Raw genomic sequence first — 23,210 nt, 5'->3', positions numbered from 1 at the left:
GCACTTCCTAACAACAAGAAAAGAAAATAAGGCAGCCACTGTGCTGAGATGCAATGTATTAAGAAGGCTGAAGCCTCTCATGTTGAATGGAACACTTGGAATTTCTTTGCATTTAGTTACATGTTTTCACTAATAAAAGGTAACGCTGAGGCTGTTAGCTTCTTGGATCCAAAAGGACAGAATCACTTGTGGACAGTAGTCTTTTTCTTTTTCTTTTCTTTTTTCTTTCTTGGTAACTGTTCTAAATTATAAGCCTCCGAGAGAGCATTTAAATCACAATCATTTTCTCCAAACCAGTCATTAACCAGATTAGAGTAATAAAACCCACATAGAGAAGTACCTTTAATCTCGTGTGAGGGTTCCATGAACATTTTTCATATGAAAGAGACTTGTGACACGTAACTGACAGGTCCTAAACTAGACTATGATCTAGTTAATATTTCAATGTACTTTACTTCCTGGTCTAGCAAGTTTGTCAAGATTTTATGTACAAGGTTGGCAAATCCACCAAGTCATCAGGACGAGAACCAACAGAACCAACCAACATTTTGCCTTGGCAAAGTGGGCAATGGAAGTGCAGTACCTCATCTTGTCCTGTGAGCAGTGTGTTTTCCAAAACGACTCCTGTCTCCTGGTCTGATACTCTCACACGGTATTGGTTGATGATTCCATTCGGTTGCCGAGGTTTCCTCCAAGTAATTCTTATTTCTGTGGCTTCTACCTCTGTGATTTGTAAATCGAACACTGCCCCTGGAACTAAAAGGTATTTTGAAATAGAATTAGAAAAATAAAATACAGTTTCCAATGAAAAATATTCCCTAAATCTTTAGTCTATAACATTAGATATATTAATATCTCTGGGGAAATTGACTAGAATAATTACTATCGTATTAAAAGTTCAGTGTGGCGAAAGATTCCTTAAATGCACGGAAATTTAAAACTAGCTTTATGTGCATTCCTCTCAAAATATGAGCAACAGAATAACATGAAATCATTTCCCCAAAACAAAATATCATGCCATTTGACCGGACTGCATCATTAAAATAATCGCCATACTGGCAAGATGCTCAGGAGCTGAAAGCGCTTGCCTCTGAGCCTGACAACCTGAGTTTGAGTATCTCAGCCGGATGCACAGAACTCCTAATGAAAGGAAAGAAAGAACAGACTCCCGGGAGCTGCTCTCTAACCTCCACAATCACACCATGGCAAGTTCAGGGCCCCAACAATTCACAACCCAGTAATAATAGTGAGGAGGAGGAGAAGGAGGAGGAGAAGAAGAAGCAATTTCCAAAGAAGCTCTTATGAATAATTAATGCCTAGTCAAAGCCTTGAAGTCTTTATAACAAAATTAATAACATAGCTCCAAACAGTCTCTGGCACAGCCAGGATGCAATGAGATATAGTTGACAATGGCAATTTGCTGTCTCTCAGTTTATTACGTGAACATGTGTGAAGACTCAGTGGAATTAATTTGTCTGCTGAGTGTATACATTAACCATGTAGGACCAAAGTTTGGGTGTCCTCGCTTTTTGAAATGGGAAAAAATTAGAACAAGCAAACAACTGTTTGCATAAGGCACCAAGTAGTTCAAACAAGAGTTAGGTGTAAAATGGTCAAGAGTGATATCTAGGAAACTCCCGGTGCCTTGAAGACAATGAAGCAAGGCTAAATAAGGATGGGCATTACATCATGTTTGTGAATGACCTGAAAACCAAATCCCTGTCCTTACCTAAAGAGCAGACAGACAGACAGACAGACAGACACACACACACACACACACACACACACATATATATATATATATATATATATATATACATATATGCCTTCTCTTTAATTGCCATAAGGTTACTATGGATCAAAACTCAAAGAAGCTTCTAGACTACAGGTTCAAGAAAAAGACAATATGACTTGAAAACATCACTCTTTATACTTTATGGTCAAGATATAATAGCACACTTAGCTTATGTCCCTTTCCCATCTCTGAATGGTCTAGGGTTAGTAAAATCCAGTTACAAGAGAATCACATCACCTCAGGAAAACACAGAGACGAATGACCCCCTTCCCTTTCCAAAACAATAGAAAGAAACTGAAAATAATATCACAACTCCCGTAAGTATCATTGTGATCAGAGAACACATTTATAACTAACTAACCCAAATATGTAGGATGCTATAGTTGTGTAGATTTTGCTTCCAATAGATTGTTTTTCCTTTGTCTTCAAATAATTTTCAGTACAGAAACCATCCAGACAATGTAATAATATAAATATTTCTAATGGCATGGATACTTATGACTGAAAAATCATTCTGGTGGTTAAGATTTTAGCGTCTAGCATGGGTAAACACCATAATAGAAAAGGGGACTAAACTCAATTTAATTAGCTACAATTTTGAGTCTTTAATGAAGGGTAGCTCTTTAGACTCCTTTCTCCACTGATATTCTGATCTGCAGAGATGCCATAGTTTGGTATAAGAAAGAAGCTAAGGAAAGAGTTCTAGCGAAGGGCCACACAATCATTGAGTCCTTCATTCATCATTGAACACACTCATGGTCCTGAGAACAAAAGGACGAAAAAGGCAGAAAGCCTTTCTGCAGCAGCTCACCTGTTTTATTTCAATGAAATTATCGTTTTATGTAGAAGCGAAGTTTTATTTTTATTATCAAATTAAATAAAATAAAGTTCTACTCCGCTGCAATCATTGTTTCTAGCTATTATGTTGCTATCACTGTGTTTACCCCTCTGTGTTATCCAAGAGCAGAAAAGTTTCTGAAGTTACCGTAAGGTAACAAAGCAGAGCAACAGACACAGCAAACCTCTTTTTACCTTTCTTTCACACCCTTTTATGGAGCTGCTGGGTAGCAAAAACCTTAAACAGCATTGTGTAATAAAGATCACAGAACAGATCAGTCATTTGTCCATTAGTTTAAATTAACACGTAACTCATAACTAAACTTTTTATTTAACCAGACAACAAGTCTTCTAGTTGAGAAATAAATGAATTGTCCTTTCTTCTTCGTGAAAGCTTAGTATGAACACATCGAAAATATCAATACCATAGAAAAATACACATCTACTGTAACTATTAGCATGTGAGACAAATTCATGAATAAATTTTATGTATTTTTACTATATTTCCTTTTACATATATTTATCCACAAAACTAAAAATTACATCATGACACTAATGCCAGCGATTGTAATTCAAGTAAAGATTAAGAGGCTACATTTGTTGTACCGACCATAAAAAAATTTAGTTGATGAAGGAAGTGGAGCAGACAGTCCTGTTTTCTCTTGAAAGACACTTATCTGGTATTTCACATGCTCTTATGGAGAAACCAGAGAAGAGTGGATTAGGCTGATCCCTTTAATATCGATACAAAATTAAAGAAAACCAAGCACACAGGGCAATTATTCACAGTGCAGAATCAATTCTGAAGGTGTTAGCCACAGAGAATGAATCATTCTCAACACAACACATTTGGAAGTTTTATGAAAAATGAGAAGTAGAATAGAAACAAAATTAATGCAAGTAAATTCTTGTAAATTTCTAATTTTTAGATGAAAGCTATTAGAAGAAGTGAAATGGAGCAATGATATTGAAGCAAACAAATACATAGAGCAACCTTTCTCCATAATTTAATAAACACAGCTAGATAAAACTTCTATTCAAAGATTATAAGGGGGAACTAAAATTAAATTCCAAAGAAATTCATGAAAAAAACATGAGGGGATGAGGTTCTCAGTGGTTTTCCAACAATTATGTGACATTTGGAACATTGGACATTATTAAATTACCATTCCCTTCTCTGTCATCTCCATGCCTAAGGAGATATGTGCTCAGTAAAATAGTAAGCGATGTATGCATAAAACCCATAGGGAAAAATCCTGGAGAACTACTATAGAATTAGCATCCTTTCTCTGATAAACAAATAGACTATGGATCTTAAGTGTCTTGGTGTTAATGAACTTGGTCGCCCTGGAATGTGGTAGTACACGCCATTCTCTATAAGAAGTTAACTCAGCATTTGCCTATGAATTTCTGAACACTGGTCAGAATCCTATTTAGGAGAAGTAAGCCAGTTCTAATTATTTTAATTAAAACAGAAAATTGAGTACTTTAAGATATGGGGCCGTGAATAAATAATGTTAATTAAAACACAACAAACCTTGTTATAACAATAAATGATACAGAATAAAATTCAGATCTTAATTATCTTAACTGTAACTAGTGCAATGAGTTATTAAGTTGCCTCGTGTAGTTTCAGGATTCTTTTATGGCACAATTTCATTTTTGGGAGGAGGATTAACAAACATCAGAAACTGAAAACATTTTATAGTTGCTAAAGCCACGAAAACTTCCTGAAGCGAAATGGTCATAGATCTCCATGAAAGAAGGCAGGCTTGAGCAGGTAAGCTCCATGCCTTTTCAGCCTTTGTAGGTATTGCTGTAGACAGTAGAGACCCCCACTACGTGTCTCCAGGATACAGTCTCTAAGATAGGATGCTGTTGGAGACGGTAAGATGAAATTCAGAACAAACTGCTTTTCATATTCAACAAAAGAGTCATCCGTTCAAGATAATTCAGTGTGAAACACTGTCCATGTGAGAATTCTGAATGAGGGTCCTTAGGATTCTGTGCATTTTGTGAAGAAAACAAGTGCAAATAGAGGGAATAAAATTTTAAGTGTCATCAAATTCAGGCAAGGTAGCCTTGTCTGCACCAATGTATTATCTTGGCCAAATAATTCCTTATCTTGGCCAAATAATTCCTTATCTTGGTCAAATGCTGGAGATCAAGATTGATGATAAAAAATAATAACTTTGTTGGCTTTTAAAATTTGTCTTGCTTTGATTATTTCCATTTTGAAGACTGAACCTAAGTTCCTAACACATGCTAAATATGAACTCTACCACTGAGCACTAGCAGATAAACAGGATCACCCAGGTTTGACCCTGGACACAAGAGGCAAAAAGAAAGAACCAGAGTCCACACTAGAAAGGTGTTCTTTGATCATCTCCACACATGACCCTTGACATAGAGGTACGCAACACACACACACACACACACACACACACACACACACACACACTAAATATTTAATGAAAGAAAAAACTAGTAGGTTAAACAAATTTGAGAAAAAACTCCACTGTGTTTTATAACCAACCCAAAATTCTCTTGACTTTCTGAGAAAGGCTCAAGAGCCCTGTTTGGATTGAATTAGAGAAAACTTTAGGAAAATCACACAAAGCAAAGGATCTTTGGATGGGGAAAACCTTAAAATCTCAACATCAACAGATGAAATCTTTTTCCTCATGACTGTACATTCCCATTTTAATCTTCATATTCACCTATACAAATGTATAACATATACATAGATTTTCATCTCAAGTCAATAAACACTATAGTTTTTTACATTTTTTTCAACAAACAAATAGTATTAGGGTTTGTTTTTCTTTGAAGAGAGAGATGGTTAGAATTTCCTGACACTTGCTGCCCTCTAATGGTCTAATCCATGAGCAATATCAGTGAAGACGCACCCAATTCAATTGCGTAAGTGTGTGTGTGTGTGTGTGTGTGTGTGTGTGTATTACCAGTTACTGTATGCTAGCTACCACACAAACAAACTGCAAATTTTTCAAGTGTTAGTTTATTCTGAACCATGATTGCCTTCATGCCAATAATTGTATCTAAGCAGAAATGAAGCCGTTGAACAAGTTGAGGATGAACCATGACAATGGTTCTTTATAGCGATATAAAAATAATACTTGAACAATATATTTCACCCAAAATATTGACCCTTAATAAAAACACATATGATAGTGTCTTGAGATAGATTATTTTCATAATTTATATTTTGTTCCCACTGGGAATCCTTACTAGTTTAGAAAACCCTTTGATTATCAAAATACGTTGTTCTGGGTGATAGGAATATAGTGATTCCTTCAGAAATGACTTTTGTGAGAAAACACATTCTATGTCTGCCTAATACTGCCATCAAGCAATATCAAAAATGTCAGATTAATTTATGACTTCTTGGTGTTTGTAAAAGCCATTTTGACTCCTTGTCACCTTCAGTGCACACAGTCTTCTCCAGTCCTTGCTGCTGGGTACTTTTCTCAACGATGTATGCTGAAAGTTTAGTATTCCAGAGAACACAGATTCGCAACAAAGTAGGCAGCAATTTTGCAAGGGAAATTATGGGATTTAAGTAGACATAAGCCAAATTTCTTCTAAAATTGTTTTACCGGTTCAATAAAATTCACAAGCATTTGAAAAATGATCGCATTAACTCTGCATGAGAGAAAGTTCTTACCGTCTGGAGGGGTAAATACTGAAAGATTTGTCTTGGGTCCCACCCCTGCACTGGTTTCTGCAGCAACATAGACATCATACATTGTAAATGGTATCAGGTGCGTAAATGTGAATCTGAGGTCTTTCGTGCTATTATCCAAAATCCGCCCTGCACAAAGCAGACCAAACCAATGGGTTACTTTTATAAATATGTAGTCATTTCATATAATGTGTAGAAGCAAGGACAATAACCAGACTACTAAACTAAAATCTTATTATTATGAGTTAATATGTTTTAAATATTTGGTTTAGTTAGATGCAAATTTGAACGGTAGAAACAACATAAGATATTCTAGTGCTTAATATAATTTTCTTGTGTTAAAGAGTTCTGTTGAGTTTCTATTTTACTTTTTAATATACTTAAATGGAAAACAGAGGCTAGAAACATAGTTCATTTAAGATGCTGTTTGCCTAACACACTCAAAGCTCTGGGTTAGGTCCCCAGCATATAATGATGGTGAGCATGATGGTGTGTGATATAATTCAAGATCTCAGAGCTTGGAGGAGAAACAGGAGGGTCAAAGAGCACTATTGCCCTGCCTCTTTCTAGAAAGTCCACAGTTTTCAAACCCATGTCAACATGATATCCATTATCCCGGGCCATTCACTTTCATTCTGCTCATGGTGTATAACTCTACACTACCATTTCAGTGTGTACTGGTTTTATTATCCTGAGAGATAAGCATTAAATTATAAAGCCTTCTTAAGTAATTTTCTGATCATAAATATTATTATCAGTACCTACAAAAGATGTAGTATCTCATTTTCATGCAACTATCTCCTGCCATACTATTCTACCTGAACTCCACTTATTCATTAAATTAATGAGGAAACATTAATTTCACTAAACCTCCCATTCAAGAATCTTACATTGACTGTGCTTTCACTTCATTTGGACCCTCATCTCTGATGCCCACTCTGCTCAATATCATTGTCAATAACAATTGCCTCACATAAAACCTCAGTGCTCTTTAGTTGCTCTTGTTGAAGGAGGAAGAGAAAAACACAAACCCATTCCAACTTCCATGACTTGGACCTTGACCATATTCCAAATAAGTCCTAAAATGGTGCCTTGCATTTTCTCAACTTCCATAGACAAGTGGTCTTGCCCTCTCAATGATTGTTTTATGCTTTCTCGTCAGACCTCCAAAACCTCCTGTCTCCTTTCAGTCTCAGATAGTGGTCTTGTTCCAATTATGTTGAAATACTTAAATAAATAAAAAAATGTCTGCACAATCCCACCAGCGACCCCTTTCCTCCCACCATTCTTTACCTTACTACAAACCAAAGGTTCTCAATCTGTGGTTCAACAACACCTTTGACAAACCTTCAAAATATTTTTAATCTCCAAAAATATTTATATTATGATTCATAACAGTAGCAAAAGTGCAATTAGAAAGTAGCAAAGAAGCTAATTGTATGCCTGGGGGTCATCACAACTTCAGGAACTCTTTTAAAAGGCTGCAGTTTTAGGAATGTTACGATCCACTTCTACAGACAAGCCATATTTGTATCTTAATTCAATCCCTGTATTTAAGGAGATCTTACCTCTACCATCAGAAACACCTTAATTCTCAGCTCTCTTATGTCAATTTTCCTTTTGTTTCTCGTTTTTAGCAACCCAACAATATTTATTCCCAACAAAAATAAATTTGTCAATTCTGCTTATTCTCATGCCTACTTCCTCCTCCTTTGAATTTTTCAACATTCAAACTTCTAATTAAAAGAATGTATATGTCATTCAAGAGCTGAAAAAGTACCAAATAGAAAAGATGTGTGTGAGTGGTTACACTATTGGACTCTGGCGGGGGGTGGGGGGGAGTGTGCATGCGCATGTGAGCACACTGGGGCCAATTATAGGAAATGAACTTTCTTTTACTTTTTAGAAACTTCATGTATTAGATTTTCAGAAGGAGAAGTTACTTAGAAATACGTCTACTCATGCATTGCCTACCATAGACATTGCACAAGGAAAGAATTTGCAACTTTAAGGCTTTTTTTAGTGCTTCAAATAAACAGCAATGTGAGAGTTTATGTTATTTGATCACTGCCAGAATTAAACTTTCATAGGAACTATGAGATCACATATTCAGTAAAAATTAATGTTTAATTTACTGCCTGTAGTATATCTTAATTCCTCTAGTTCCTCTGACAAAATAATACCCAAGTCCCACTTGTTTAAAAGTGGAGAATTTGTTGCCAATTAAAACCACCAATATCACTTTGATAATTTTTTCACAACAGATTTAGGGTCACAATAACACTGCACAGAATACAGGAATTCCTTGTAGAATATCCAGAGAGCTCTGGTGATTAGAAGTGAATTCCTGTTATACATGGAAACCTGATTTCTCATAGTCTAAACTTCATGTTCTTTTAAATATAAGTCAAGATCTGGATCAAATGCTTGAAGGTGTAGGTCATGTCTGAAATTTTCCTGAGAATCCTTCTCTAGTTCTTTCTTCCCTGTTGAGAACATGACCAACACTTTAGCCTTTTTTCATGCATTTGTGGTTTTAAACAGAAGATCTAAAGAACTTGATTTTCCTCATTAATTTTCAATTATTTACCTCAATTTAGGGTCCTTTCAAGAATTTGTGTTTTTTAAAAAATAGAAATGATCCATTGTTTTATAGGTTTTATTCTAAAGTGTAAAGGCAAAATGGACTAAGTCGTACCTGTTGGTCCAAATAATTCAACTCTGTAGCTAAACTTCCCTGTTACAATAGTCGGTGGGTCCCATGAAATGGAAAAGGCCTTTCCTGTGACATTGCCTGTTATACAGTTTTGTGGTGGTCCTTCAGGCACTGAAATTTATATAAAGAAAATAAACATACTATATATATATTTATTTATTTGAGATAAAGAGATGCCCTGTTAAAAACAAATAGTGCAATATGAGTATAAAAAACACACTAAAAGCAAAGTATGTTAAACTTGAAGGAAAATTACCAAAACCTGGAAATGAAGAATTTGAGTAAGATGCATGAAATGATTAGATTAACCTCTTCTCACAGTTTTCTAAATAAATATATATGATGATGCAATGTACTTCATTCTTAAAATTACTGCAAACTAATCCTTCCAATGTCATATCCTCCCAATGTAATCACATGCATATTAGTTATACATAGCCATATATAACATATATAATATATACATTAGTCATTAATATCTCTCTCTGCCTCTGTCTTTCTCTCTCACATGCACACACATTCACAAACACAAACACACACACACGCACACATAAATACTTCCAACCAATGTGAATATTTGGCTTGAGAAACTCTTTCTCGTGGACATATAGATAGACTAGAAAAGTTAAGGGGGAAAAAAACCCTCAAACATAAGTACAATGACCCTTATTTTTCACATCAGAATTTATCTTTGTTCTAATGAACAACTCTGCATATTTACTCAAAATTCTTGTTCAATAAATTTCATTTTATATGATTTTCATGAAATTAATTAATACTGTATACAGGGCATAAAAGAAGTACATACTATGATTCAAATATAGCTATTTAAAGAGACTATTTTTCAAAGTAACAAGTGAAGGAAAATAATAGGACCCGACATGTATGCCTTTGAACCAAAAGATAAAATTGCCCTACCAATAATTTCTGGTATCCTCAAAGCTACTAATCATATCTGATGCCTGATGCTATATTATGATATACTTATTAGATATCTATTTGGTGTTAATATGTGTAATATATATTTTGTGTTAATATCAGGTACATATTATGTTCATAATATCTACACTATTTGTTTTGATACTGTATCAGTATCCACATAAATACATGCATAAATAAATCATACCTATAAATATGACTTTCCAAAATGAATAGTGTTAATGATGTCTAATTTAACCCTAACACAGAGAAGGGCCTATTACTGCCTCCGTTTTTCAATCAAGAAAAATGCTGTGCATAATGATATGTGCGGTTATATATTCAACTTCTGTTATAATTTGACACTGAAATGTTGATCAATATTAGCTCTGCTGTTTCAGATAGTGTCATGTACATCTGGGAAGACGACAGATAACTAGGATGTGTTGGAAGAGTAAAGACAATTAGGAAGAATTACAGAGGGTGTAGATTGATAGTTGTCATTAACACTAACTAAAGAATTCCCTCTTTCAACCCTCTTTTCCTTTTAGATGTTGTTCAGCACTGAAGACATTCCCAGTGGATGCTTATTATCTAATATGGGAGAAAGAGTTCCTTAAAGAAAGTAAGATTAACAATAAAAAAATATCTATGGACAGAATGAAAGATTAATCCTATATATAACTTCAGGTCATTTTCTCTTTTTCTAACAAAATTAAATCGTACCTGATTCTGGTGTCCTAACAATGGTACTATCAATATACCCTGCTTCCGTTGTAACAGCTGAAACTTCAAAGAGATATGTCGTATATGGTCTCAGGTGCGTCACCACAAAACTAACAGGCTCTTTCCACACAGAGCTGATCTTACTCCGGGCCAATGTGCTGGATGGATGTGTGGTACGAAGGGGAGGCGTAACTCTCCCGAGGGTTGGAGATGGGCTGGTGGTACTCCACAGAAAAGATTCGCTGTTCTCCTAGTGAGTAAAGAAAACCATAGGAAGAATAACCACAAGATAAATCTGGATAAACATAAGGAGCACAACCCATTTATTTTTTTTCTTTACGCTATAAATATTATTTCTCAATGTGTGTGGGAAATTTAACAAGTTGAGTTACAGAAAAAAATTGCTAGATTGTAATTATAGTCACTTATGTTTATAATATTAGAACAGAATGTATCTATTACATCCAATGTATTATATCCATCTCTAAATCCTCTATAGAATTTAAAGTAGCATAAAATGAAGGTAAAGAAACAGTTAAATCATCAATAAGAATTTTTAAATTTCATGTTAAGTCAATAGACCAAAAGACCTAAGAAAATTTCAATCTATGTTCTTAATTATTCCTACCATTTTTTTTAATCAAAGGTATCCAAATAAAGGAAAACAAAATTAAAAATGCTCTGTTCCCAGATGATAGGGTTCACATATTGTGTGTATTCAAAATAGACTGGAATTTGAAACAAAAGAGTTTTGAGACCTCACTAAACTATTTAAAACAAAGTAACTTTGCTTGGCTGTTTTTCCATTAATAATAACACAATAAAAATATCAAAGATAATTTCTGGAAAAGCATTAACACAGTACTTTCATAGGTTTCACATCAATGAAAAATGGCAATATTTTCATAAAGATTTGTCACCAAATTAAACAGCCCACCAGTTTAATCTAACGTTGACTGTCTCTTCCCCTACAGGTACCTTCTTTATGATACCTGGGCTTATGAACTCTACTCCAGTAGAAACTATACTATCATACCTCAATTGGAACACCCAGACCACCACATACATCCTATCTCCATCTATCATTTCTCCACTACTGGTGTGGGAAGTCCTTCTGTAGATGTGTTACTTTTATTGGTTAATGAATAATGAATCTGCTTTAGACTGTGGCAGGGTAGAGTAGAGTTTGGTGAGGAAAACTAAACTGAATGCTGGGAGAAAGAAGGAGGATTCGAGAGGTGCCATTTAGTCACCAGAGTGAAAAGATGTGAGCTGCCAGATGGAACCTTGCCTGTAGGCTACGAGCCTCGTGGTAAAACATAAAATAATGGAAATGGATTAATGTAAGAGCTATCCAACAAGAAACTAGAGCTAAAAGGCCAAATAGTGATTGATTAATATAGTTTCTGAGTAATTATTTCCAATCTGAGCAGCCGGGAACAAGCAAGCAGCCTCTTACAACACACTACTGAACCAAATGCTGTCCCATTAATGAAGTCTTTGAAGATCTGCCTTGTAGATGTTATCTTCCAATCATTAATGCACATCCCTAAAATAGAATCAATGTCACATAACATGACACTTACGGCCTAAGACTACAATTTCGAAAAATATGAAAACTTGATGATGTAAGTTTAATGAGAATTTTGATGTGAGGAAATATGCTATAGAACACTTACATTACATTCTGGCAATTTCCCAGTCAAAATATCTTCCACTTTGATGGAGACATCCTTGACCACTATGCCGCTTCTGGCGTGTTTGACACTGATCTTGAAGCTGGTGATTTTGCCATTTGGTTGCCGAGGTAAATACCAAATCAAATTTACTGCAGAATAGTTGAGGGCTTCAACTGTGAGATTGACCACTTTGCCCGGAGCTGGGGATAGAACATGGGTAAACTATTATAAAACTTAAAATGCTCTTTATGTTTTTTAAAAGTATTAAATTTCTATATAATTTGAAACTAAATATGTAATACCTTGATAAAATCATCTTTCTACCTAAATTTATATTTATTTTAAATTTTTTACAAAATGAATTTGAGTCATATCTGCATATTTCAGAATTACTGGTCGACCACATCCATCCTTTCAATGAAGCATTTCAAATACACTTGGAAACTATTCAATCAATAGCTCTTTGTGAATACACAAGTATGGACTGAAATTTTACTTCCTTAAATATTTTGAAATTATATAGGTAATGTAGAAGTAGCCAAAATACACAAAATTTATATCTAAAGCGTTCATAAATATTTAGTGTCTAACGTAAAGTAGATAACTATCCAAATAATAGTTGATGATTTTTTTCTTTGGAGTTTTAAATACACTCAAAATCAACCTTCCCTCCAAATGTCTTACTATTAATTATTAATTATCTATAACAATAATCTGAATGTTTAGTTTCAGTGACAGCTATATGATTTCAGAGTGAAAATAATCTGTGTACATTAGTTTGTATGCAAATAAATAATCAAGGTCTTTCAGATTATAGAATAAAACAAAAATGCTTGGGGTAAGACTCTTTCTAATAATAATGGTGACTGGGAGTAAGTTGACAAACGCTAGGGTTTAGGTTTTTACTGTATCAAAAAAACAAAATCTTATTTGTAAAAGAAGGCTGTGTAAATCCTGCAAGAAATTGAGTCCTGAGATTCAAAACAAGTTAGACAAAAAGAATGAAGAAATTCTAAACTGACTGCATTTTAATGACAAAAATAAATTACCAGAGTTATTGAGAATAATTTCTAAGATAAAATAATAAGTTGAAAACTTCTTAAGGAGAATTAATGAAATGGAGTTGAAATTTAAGAAGTTTGTTAAGCATTTAATATTCAATTTTCAGAGGTATACAAAATATAACAAAACAAAGGAGCAGAGATTGTTAAAGGCATGATATTGTGCAACTGTAATATTAAGGTTTTTCATGAATATTAATCATTAAAATTCTCTCATTGTAATTATATATATTTTGAATATTCTTGAAATATTTATATGTTAATAAATGATTGCGCACAAACTGAAATATATCCAACTGGGCCTTAAAAGAAATGAGCAAATGCAAAGAAGTGGAATTTGTAAGTTAACTGCACCTTTATTAAGATCTGAAACTTTGTTTCCAAAATGTAAGTAATAAACATTAATCAAATACCAATCTGCCAAATCTGGTTTAAAAAAATTATTTTGCTTCAGTGAAATATTTCTGATGTACTTTTTTTGAGGTTTCATTGTGTTTGAAAATTAATTGAGGTGCTTTCCTCTCTGTGGTTGAATTGTCCTTCTCTGTTTAAAGATTCTGTTTCTTGATTGCATGCACCAGCATCCCGCTTGTAGATTATGTATGGAGCAAAGTAATGCATTGACATAGAAAGTCCTTCTGCATATATGTTGCTTTTATTGGTTAATGAATAAAGAAACTGGCTTGGCCTGATAGGGTAGAGCAGACCTAGGAGGGGGAAACTTAACTGAATGCTGGGAGAAAGAAGGTGGAGTCAGAGAGACGTCATGGAGCCGCCAGAGACAAACATACCTAAACTTTACCGGTAAGCCACAGTCATGTGGTGATACACAGATTAATGGAGATGGGTTAATGTAGGATATAAGAGTTAGCCAGAAATACGCTTAAGCTATTGGCCAAATAGTATTGCAAATAACATGGTTTCTGTGTGATTATTTCTGGATTCTGGGTGGCTGGGAAATTAACAAGCAGCCTCCTGCAACAATACATATTGACCCAACTACAGGTTTACTATAAAGTACCCAAAGTCCCACAAATTAAGATTATATACAACCTGTGTACACAGAGTTCCATTTTTCTAAATTCCTTTTTAGACGTAGAGCTGTAAGTTCTTACTTTAATATTTAAATCTGAAACAAATTTTACATTTTCTTGAAAAAAGAAACAAAGAACAAAGCTCGTTAGGGGGTTAAGTGCTGAGCTTTTAATGTTAATAGACAGACTAAAATATCAATCAGCACAATATCATTGGTTAATTTGTCTTTTAGTACTACTGTTTTCATAGAAAAAGTTTCTCCTCTCTTAGTAATTACACATCCCATGTATCCCATAGAATTCAATATGTTAAACCAGTAACTTGATTGCTGAATGTACTACACATTTTTTCTATATTGACTGTTGTAAATTCTTTATATAACAGGGCCCATGCTAAACTACACTTTGCATTGGGAAATTTTGCACACACACACACACACACACACACATATGCATACATATATATACATACATACATATGTATCTACAGATATATGTCATCCACAATTTCAAAAATCATAGAAATTATTGTGTAGTCTTATAATCTACCTGGCATATTAATTCACATATTCTTTTTTTATCCCATTAGAGTGTAAGATTCATGGCAAATATTTGTTAATTGGTGATACTATTGTCTATTTTTCTATTTATTTTTTTATCCTAATCGGATTAGATGGCCATTTTGGTAATCTAAGGAGGAAATGAAAATGGAGTGGGCAGCAAGGTTTGCAGTGTGGGTTAAGATCCTGGATACATTTTATTAAAGGGCACACAGGAGTTGCTGATAGATTTCACCATTACTTGGAAGGAGGAACTGAAGATGACATCAAGATTCCTCTCGGTCATAGGAAGAAAGAAAATGTGTGAACTGGTTTGGTAATGGCTGAGTGTTACAGAACAATCACCAAAGTCCATATTTTCATGTATAATGTCCCAAAATGCTTTTCACTGGAGCTTATAGGAAATGATGTATAGAGGCCCACTTGGCAAAAGCCTATTTACAACACTAAATGCTAAATATGAGGCCAACCTGGATGACATATGACTTCACGGCTGGTCTAGTCTGCAGAGAAAGAACTTTTCTTAAAATAAATAAATTAAAACAAACCTGTTTTGCCTAACACGACAGTAAATAGTTTGTTATTCTATTTTTCTTGTACTTTCAAATACTCTGCTCCCAATGTTATAGTAAATACCTGTTGTGATTAGAAAGAACAATTTTGTTTTTCAGAATGCTTTTACTGCCCCAAATAACTAATAGGTATTGAAAGGGCATCCTTCCATAATTTTATACATGCTGCATAATATTTTCATTGCATTCCATTTTTTAAATGATAAGAACTCATGATTGAATTAATTTAGAATTAATGGCTTAGTAAAATTACCGCTTTCTGCAGTTTGGAAAAGAAACGGGTCACTAAACACTCCGATGCCAGCACTGTTTTCGGCAGCAACCTGAAACAGATCAAGGGTTTGAGATTCAAATTCTTCCTAAATACACAGATTCTGAAGTGATACAGCTTTCACTTCCCCACAAGGTAAGCTCTAAAGGAATTCTTAACAATATTCCCAAAATAAAAAGCGACGTGGGTGGGAAGTGTGGGGTGAGGGAGGGTTCATATATCCAAACTAAGAACTAGTCTGGCCAACATGCTTCACATGAAAAGAAGTAGATGAGTGAGAAGTCAGAAGGCTTAGTCATTTCATAAAAGACATAATGGTAGAACATGAACTCAGTTGGAATATTTTTTCCAAAGCTCAGTCTTTACCCATTACATACACATACATAAGACAGACTACCCATATGGCATCAGACGTTAAGGCTCACACCCTACAATTGGGCAAATGAGTACACGAGGAAAGGTATCAGCAATAAATGAATAAATAAATAAGTTGGCTTAATTAACAACATAGAGCACAAAGTCATAATTTAACAGGGACCCAAATTTTTTACTCGCATGATTTAGTGAAATAGACCAGAAAAGACACTAGAAATGGCAGTGAGACTCCTAAGCCATGAGTGGAATGGGGCAATCTTGTGTAGTTCTTCTGCTTGCCAGACGGGGAACTTTAGGTAATTTGCTTACCTCTTTTAGAGGCATATGTTTTTCTCATAGTTAACTGGGCATAATAATTTACCTGTGTCGCTGGGTCTTTCTGAGACTAACTGAAATAATATACAGAGACCGCTTTACAGACTTTTTCCCCATAGGTGTTACTTATACTGAAGATATCAAATGTACCATGCCAAATTCCCTTTGGAATTTATCAGTGGTTAGCATTTATTTGAAGAGAGCAAATGTCACAACAGTGATTTATGAAGTGTGAGATGGAACATAGACTACTGGCTTCTTACTCAGACTGAAATGAGAGAATTCAGAGAGATCAAGTACAAAGTCATAAAAATAGATCTAAGCAGAACTAGCCTGGGCAAACCATCTTGCTCTCAACAATAATTTCTTACATGCCATTAAATTTATTATTTACTGATTACACTCGGAAGTGTATGTGGTGTGTGCTCATTAACCTAAATATGCTTATGTTTCTCGAAAATACATTTTGCAGATTTCAGATGTCAAAAACCTTTCTTATATTGTCTTTTCTGTTGTGTTTTATCATCAAGCAAAGCTGCCACAGCTTGTAAGGTCACACACTCAACTCTTACACAGTTTTCTTTTCCGTACTCATTTTTCGTCACAACCCCAAGAAGAGAAGCATGCCAGGGCTGGTGAGGTGGCTCAGAAGGTAAGGACTTTTGCCACCAAGCCCGACGACCTGTGTCAGAGCTCAAGGACCCAGAGGTAGAAGGAAAGACTCAACTCTCGCCAATTGTCCCTTGATCTCAACACATGGATCATTTGTACCATGACATGCACATCCCGGGGAACATACACCCCATACAGCACAATAAATAAAAAATAAATATTAATGTGTTCAAAAAGAAGACAAGGTGTGTATATTTAGTTAAAAATAGCAAGGAGCCAAACATATGCCTCGGTTCTTTACTTTCTCATCTGCAAATGCCAGAGCGATCCCTAATTGCAAGCATTTCTATTTAATCTAATATTGTACTGCTTTGTGTAAGCTCATATTTATTTAGTCTTCAAATAAAACACTAAATCACGAAGCTTTAATGTTGCAAAGTATCAGACAATTTTAGAAATGCAAACGTGAATGGGAGCTCAATAAAATTTCTTGAGTGAAACAGAATTGAACTCATTATTTTTAGTAAAACTGTATCTTCAATTGTTTTCAATCCATCCTCCAAAAGTACATTCAAGTTCAACAGGGCTAGAAGACAATACAAACACGAAACGTACACCTGATTGAAAAGAACTGTATTTCCGGTTGGGCATGTGGATTGGTGTTTGAGCATTTGCCTGACATGCATGGGGTTTTGCCTTCCATCCTTGCACAGCAAGAAATAAAAGTAAAATAATAAGCAAGAAAAATGTAGTGTTTTCATTTGGCAACATAAAGTACTTAATTTAAACTTAATTTGTTTTCCATAAGAGATATTAAGCTAAAGCTTTTCAAAACGGATTAATATGCATTTCATCTAGGTAGAGATGAAGAAAGATTACAATTTCCTCAGCAGGTTTTACATTTGCAGTTGGGTGTTGAGCCTTTTTAGTGACTCTGTGTATTGCCTAGCAGATTTACAAGGTGGCCAAAAGCTTTTGAACTTGTCTCGTGGGTTTACTATTTAACACCAAGTATCCAATTGCACAATATTTACCTTAATCTCATAGGTTGTTCCAGGGTTAAGGTTCGTGAGCAGAACCTCCAAACTGTCTGGCTTTGCTCTCGCTCGGGTGTACGCCGTCTGCATCCATGGGCACACTTCCTTGTATTTAACAACATAAGATAGGATCCTTCCGTTCGGGTTGGGTGGGGTGTTCCAGGAAAGAAGAATCCCAGCAGATCCAACTCTTTCCCCAGCAAGGAAGACTGGAGGCCCTGGTTCTATTATTTTAAATATACATCATTAAATTATCTATTTAAACCAAAAATAGTTAAAAATGTATTTATAAACAAAACCTTTTGAAGTTTCCAGAAAACAGTATGAATGTCTTCTCCCTAGAGCTTTACTTTAAAAAGAAAAAAAAAAGGCTAAGAAATGAATTCTTTGCGGTAATACTACAAACATTCTTTTGTAAAAATGTAGAAAATGGAATTCTACCAAACACTGCATGCTAAATATACTTTTAACAAGTCGTTTTTTGAAAGAGTTTGTTAATACAAGGTTTACCTGCAAGAATTAAGAAAAGAAAAAACAGTCCTACAAACTGAATAATGTTTTTCTTAACCAGAATGGTGAGTTTGTTTTCTTGGCTCTAATAATTCAAATGTGTCTGTTAACAGTCGTTCTCATACACTTCACAGGCAACCACAATAGAAGACACCTTTTCTCTTTGAAAGTAATTGAAACAAAAGAGTCCAGAGAAGGCAAATTCTAAACATTTTCTCAACTTCCCATTTGATTTTAACGACTCTGTACTGATCTCGTACATAAAACGCAAAGGCTGCCCATGTAAGCATCTCTATCCTATACAGAGCTGTAAGGAGTAAACACATTGTGAAAAGGAATTGAAAACATGCACCTACTTGTCACATTTGTTGCTGCTGTTCTGCTCACGGGCGAGCTGTATGTTGTAGCCGAAATCGAAGAGAGCGTTATATCATACCCAGTGCCGTAAACAGCATTGGAAACATCAACCTAGAATGCAAAGAGTTCAGTAAATATCACATTATTTCTGAAAAGCAAGTTAAAATAATAAATCCATCATCATTTAAGTAGCTAACACTTTTCTACATAGCTATACTGTTTAAAATTTCAAAAACAAGGTTCCATATTATTACAGACTATGAATTTGCTGTGTCATGTAGCTGTCTACTAAGTAACACAAAACAAGATGAAACTTACAAAATGTCCTGTGTTATCAAAGTGTAAATCAGTATTTCTCCAGATGCCAGCTCTTTGTCAGTAAGGCAACAATGACATCTTCAAAACATTTACAGCCTTTTACTTAGTTCCCCCCTTCTAAGAGTACATATAAAATACCTGTGTCTCTGAAGTTCCAATAAAAAGGAAAAGGAAAAGGAAAAACAAATCCATCATTATTACATTTTTTCATGCAGTAGAATCACATTGATGACTCTAAAGAGAAATGTTGCCTGCATTAATGATTTAAAGTCAGATCCTCCTGGCGAGTACACAATTAATGAGCCTGGATTACTCAATAGCTCTGCCCTTTCTTTGTTAAACTATTCATGAACTCTTGGATGGATGGCTGTAGGTTCAGTGCACACACACACACACACACACACACACACACAGAGAGAGAGAGAGAGAGAGAGAGAGAGAGAGAGAGAGAGAGAGAAGACAGAAGAGACATCACTAAGACAAAACCTCAGGATGTTAAAACTTATTCATTTTTGCCCACACCACATCTTCATGCTTTTGAAACCCACTCAAGGAAAAAAGATTTCATAGTTTGTGAGTTTCTCGCAGAAATAACCTGCCAGGACCAAATATAAATATGCACGCAAGCTGGCCAAGTGCAAAAATGAAATGAAAACTATACCTGATACGCTCCACCTCCAAGACCTGTGATAGCAACAAAGCCATGGCAACAACAAGATCCACTAGAAATATCTCCCCACAGCTCACAGCAGACTCCAGCACAGAGAAAAGCATCTTGAGGGCATCTTTGTTATGTGTTCATCTCAGGTTTTTTGCTTTTCTCTCAGCTTTTTTCCAGTTCTGATACTGAAAAATAGAGGTTCAGATACAATTATTTTCATAAATGTCCCAACTTTTTAAAAGAATCAATAGCCTCCAGTGGGATTTTTAAATAATCAGATTGTCAGAAAACAGTGACCCATAAACAGCCTTCATGCACGGATGTATATATTCAATGACATTTTGTTTCTTAATTTTTAAATGCAATTATGAGGAAGAATATGAATTTATGTTTGTTCCTGGGGTATGCCTTAGTTCATATAATCTACTGGTTAATCTGCTTATTTTAAAGGTTATATTCTATTTGAGCGTTAAAATCATTTTAAAATTCAGTGTAGACTCCATAATTGACTAGGGGGTTCATCACAGAAGATAACTGAGAAAAGTGTGACAAAAATTCTTACATTTCTGATTAAGATTGACATCCATATTTCTTCTAAAAACTCAGTTTTCATACTAGAAATGAAATAGGAGTTTTTAAGTGATGAGTGCCCATTGGCCTCACCATTTCTGGCTTACTATTCCCCCTTTGCTACCAGTGTTGTTTTTGCAGTCTGGAATCCTTAGCCAGAGCTTCCACAATCAGGGTGTGGCCAATGAATTTAACTTGTATTCTTTAGAGTGGATTTCAAACAATATCAGTGGAGGGAAGAAAGCGATGATGCAGATCCTGTCGAAACACACCTGGTACAGAGCCAATCCAACACCAAAAGAATGGGGTTTGGAATGAATCACGAATTTCCATTTTTCATTTCAAAACTCCACTCCTAGGGATGATTTGACAGGGCTATAATAAAAAGTGTGTATACTTCTCTACAAAAGTATTATGCGCTCACACAAATTTTATAGTAACCTAACATGAAATCTTTTAGTATTTTAAAGATAACATTTTTATGATGTCTTTCTTGCTATTTATTTATTTCTTGTGCATGTGTGCAGTGGTCCAGTCCCCGTCATCTCAGACATTTGAATATTTGGTCCCGAGAAAAGATGGTAGCTAAAGTAGAAATCCTGGCACCACTCTTGGGAGGCTGATCTAGTTTCATTGAGTTGCCGTGATAAACACTCTAACGAAAAGCAACACGAGGAGGAATGAGTTCACGTGACTTATATTCACGATCCCTCACCCAGCGATGTTGCAGAAGGGATGCAAGGCAGGAACCGGAAGCAGAAACTGTGGAGGAAAGCTGCGTGCTGGCTTACTCCTTTGTTCCCTCACTTGCTCGTGGTTGATTAGTATTCTTTTACAACCCAGGACTACCTGCCCCGAAAATAGCACTACCCGTAGTAAACATAGCCAACTTATATCAGTTAAGACAACCGCTCATAGACAAAACCACGGATGAGCCTGATAAAGACAGTTACTAAGTTAAGGCTCCTTCAAGCGACTCTAGGCTGTCAAGTCGAGAGTTAGCGTTAACTAGGACAGCAGTGGGGGATGAAGAATCAAGAATTCAGGGTTGTTGTGACTTCTAGGTCAGTCTGGACTGCAGGAAACCCTACCCCAAACAAAGGACGAGAAAAGATAAAGGGGTATAAGAGATGGGGACAAAGCAGGAGAGATGTTTTACTCTTCTACACAGTTTGTGTCAAAACATGTTAAAATACACAAAGCACACACAGCTGAACCGTCAATCAACTACTAACCACAAGCACGTATTCTTACATAAATATCTTTTTCAGAGATCTCAGAAAATGAGTAAAGTCTATGAAACTTTTGTCAAGAAAGGAAAAGTTACTTAGTGTGAGCCTTGGGAAGCTCAAAGAAGGACTGATGAATGGATGGTTTTGATCTTGGATGTGGCTTCTTCGGCTTGGTTTAATATAATACACTGAGAGTCTCTTGGCTAGGAGTAAAATAATTCCCATAAAGATGAAAAAGAATTTATTTGTCTGGAAATCAGCCAGTCAATCAAGAGGAAAGGCCTGGATGCTCCAGAGGAATTAAGCAAAAACCTTCCCAAAAATAGCAGATGAGCGTGCTAGATATAGAAAAATGGTATAGCCAAGGAAGGACAGATTGTTTCTGGCACTGAGTCTGGTGTATTTTCTCCTAAAGCAATGGTGGCAGTTTTAAGTAGAAAAGCAACAATCTAGCTTGCTTGGATGGTTTTAAAGACTGCTTTAGAATACAGCACATGAACTGCAGAGTCGTCAAAAGTAGGAACGGGACTCTAAATACTAGAGTTCCGTGAAAATCTGAGCAGAGACAAGAGGGAGATGGAGTAATGCTGAAGACTGCAATATCCAGGGGGTAGCCTGAAGACGAAATTTGCTGAGATGACTTTGCCATAATAAGTCTATGAGTAGCTATCCTTGGAACGTAACGTAATCTCCCAGATACAGAAAAAAAAAATGCAAAGACACTCTCATAACTTCATTTTAGAAACAGTATTGAAAAAAATCAAAAGGTAAAATTATCTGTAATTTTAAGGAAAAAAAAAGCAGCACCATGTTAAATTTGGTTGGAGCTAGATTTTTATCCAGAATGATAATCTACAAGGATTTAATCCTCAAAGTCTTTGCACATGGAGTGATCAAATTATTTGATCATATAAGTCCTTAAAAGTTAGTTTTTCTTTTATTATGGTAACCGGGACCTAAATATGTCCCTGCATCCTGTAACTCTTGAAGGCAACTCTGACTAGTTAACCTACAATTTGAGTTACAAGAGGAAATTTTTGTTTTCTTGTAGTTATATTTAAAGTTAAAGAAAAACTTGTAAAATGAATTTTAATATTCATTTAACCTAATCTATCAGAACCATTACTTTATATGTATCAACATAGAACTTCTAATGATTTTATTAATTTTTGCATTAACTCTGAAATTGTGTGTGGGTTTGACATTTATGGTGCATCTGAACTTGTCTGGACATTTGTCAAGATTTGACGGCAGCAAGTCACTAATTGCTACATGTTAGACAACGTAGTCTGCTGTAGCCCTTAAATGTTTTGGCTTGCATAGATCTAATCTACATGGGAAGTAGAAAAAG

The 23,210-nt window shown here is 35.2% G+C and overlaps 1 protein-coding gene across 1 annotated transcript in view; it reads right to left on the bottom strand.

Moving 5' to 3' along the window:
- The window catches only part of Ptprq (protein tyrosine phosphatase receptor type Q), a 189,302-nt gene extending 169,711 nt beyond the window's left edge, over positions 1-19,591 (bottom strand). The window contains exons 1-9 of the mRNA XM_048418794.3: positions 19,535-19,591; positions 19,078-19,189; positions 18,209-18,435; positions 15,855-15,924; positions 12,375-12,574; positions 10,696-10,945; positions 9,034-9,162; positions 6,318-6,464; positions 584-756 (exon numbers count right to left, since the gene is read on the bottom strand). Of these exons, the coding sequence (XP_048274751.3) occupies positions 584-756; positions 6,318-6,464; positions 9,034-9,162; positions 10,696-10,945; positions 12,375-12,574; positions 15,855-15,924; positions 18,209-18,435; positions 19,078-19,189; positions 19,535-19,591 (1,365 nt within the window). The remainder of the gene's footprint in view (positions 1-583; positions 757-6,317; positions 6,465-9,033; positions 9,163-10,695; positions 10,946-12,374; positions 12,575-15,854; positions 15,925-18,208; positions 18,436-19,077; positions 19,190-19,534) is intronic.
- Between the last annotated feature and the right edge of the window lie 3,619 nt (positions 19,592-23,210).

Source organism: Myodes glareolus, chromosome 26, assembly GCF_982192425.1.
Source record: "Myodes glareolus chromosome 26, mMyoGla1.1, whole genome shotgun sequence".
In the NCBI taxonomy this organism is placed as follows: Eukaryota; Metazoa; Chordata; class Mammalia; order Rodentia; family Cricetidae; genus Myodes; species Myodes glareolus.
Note: the sequence above shows the minus strand (reverse complement) of the source record. Positions and strands in the feature narration are given on the sequence as shown.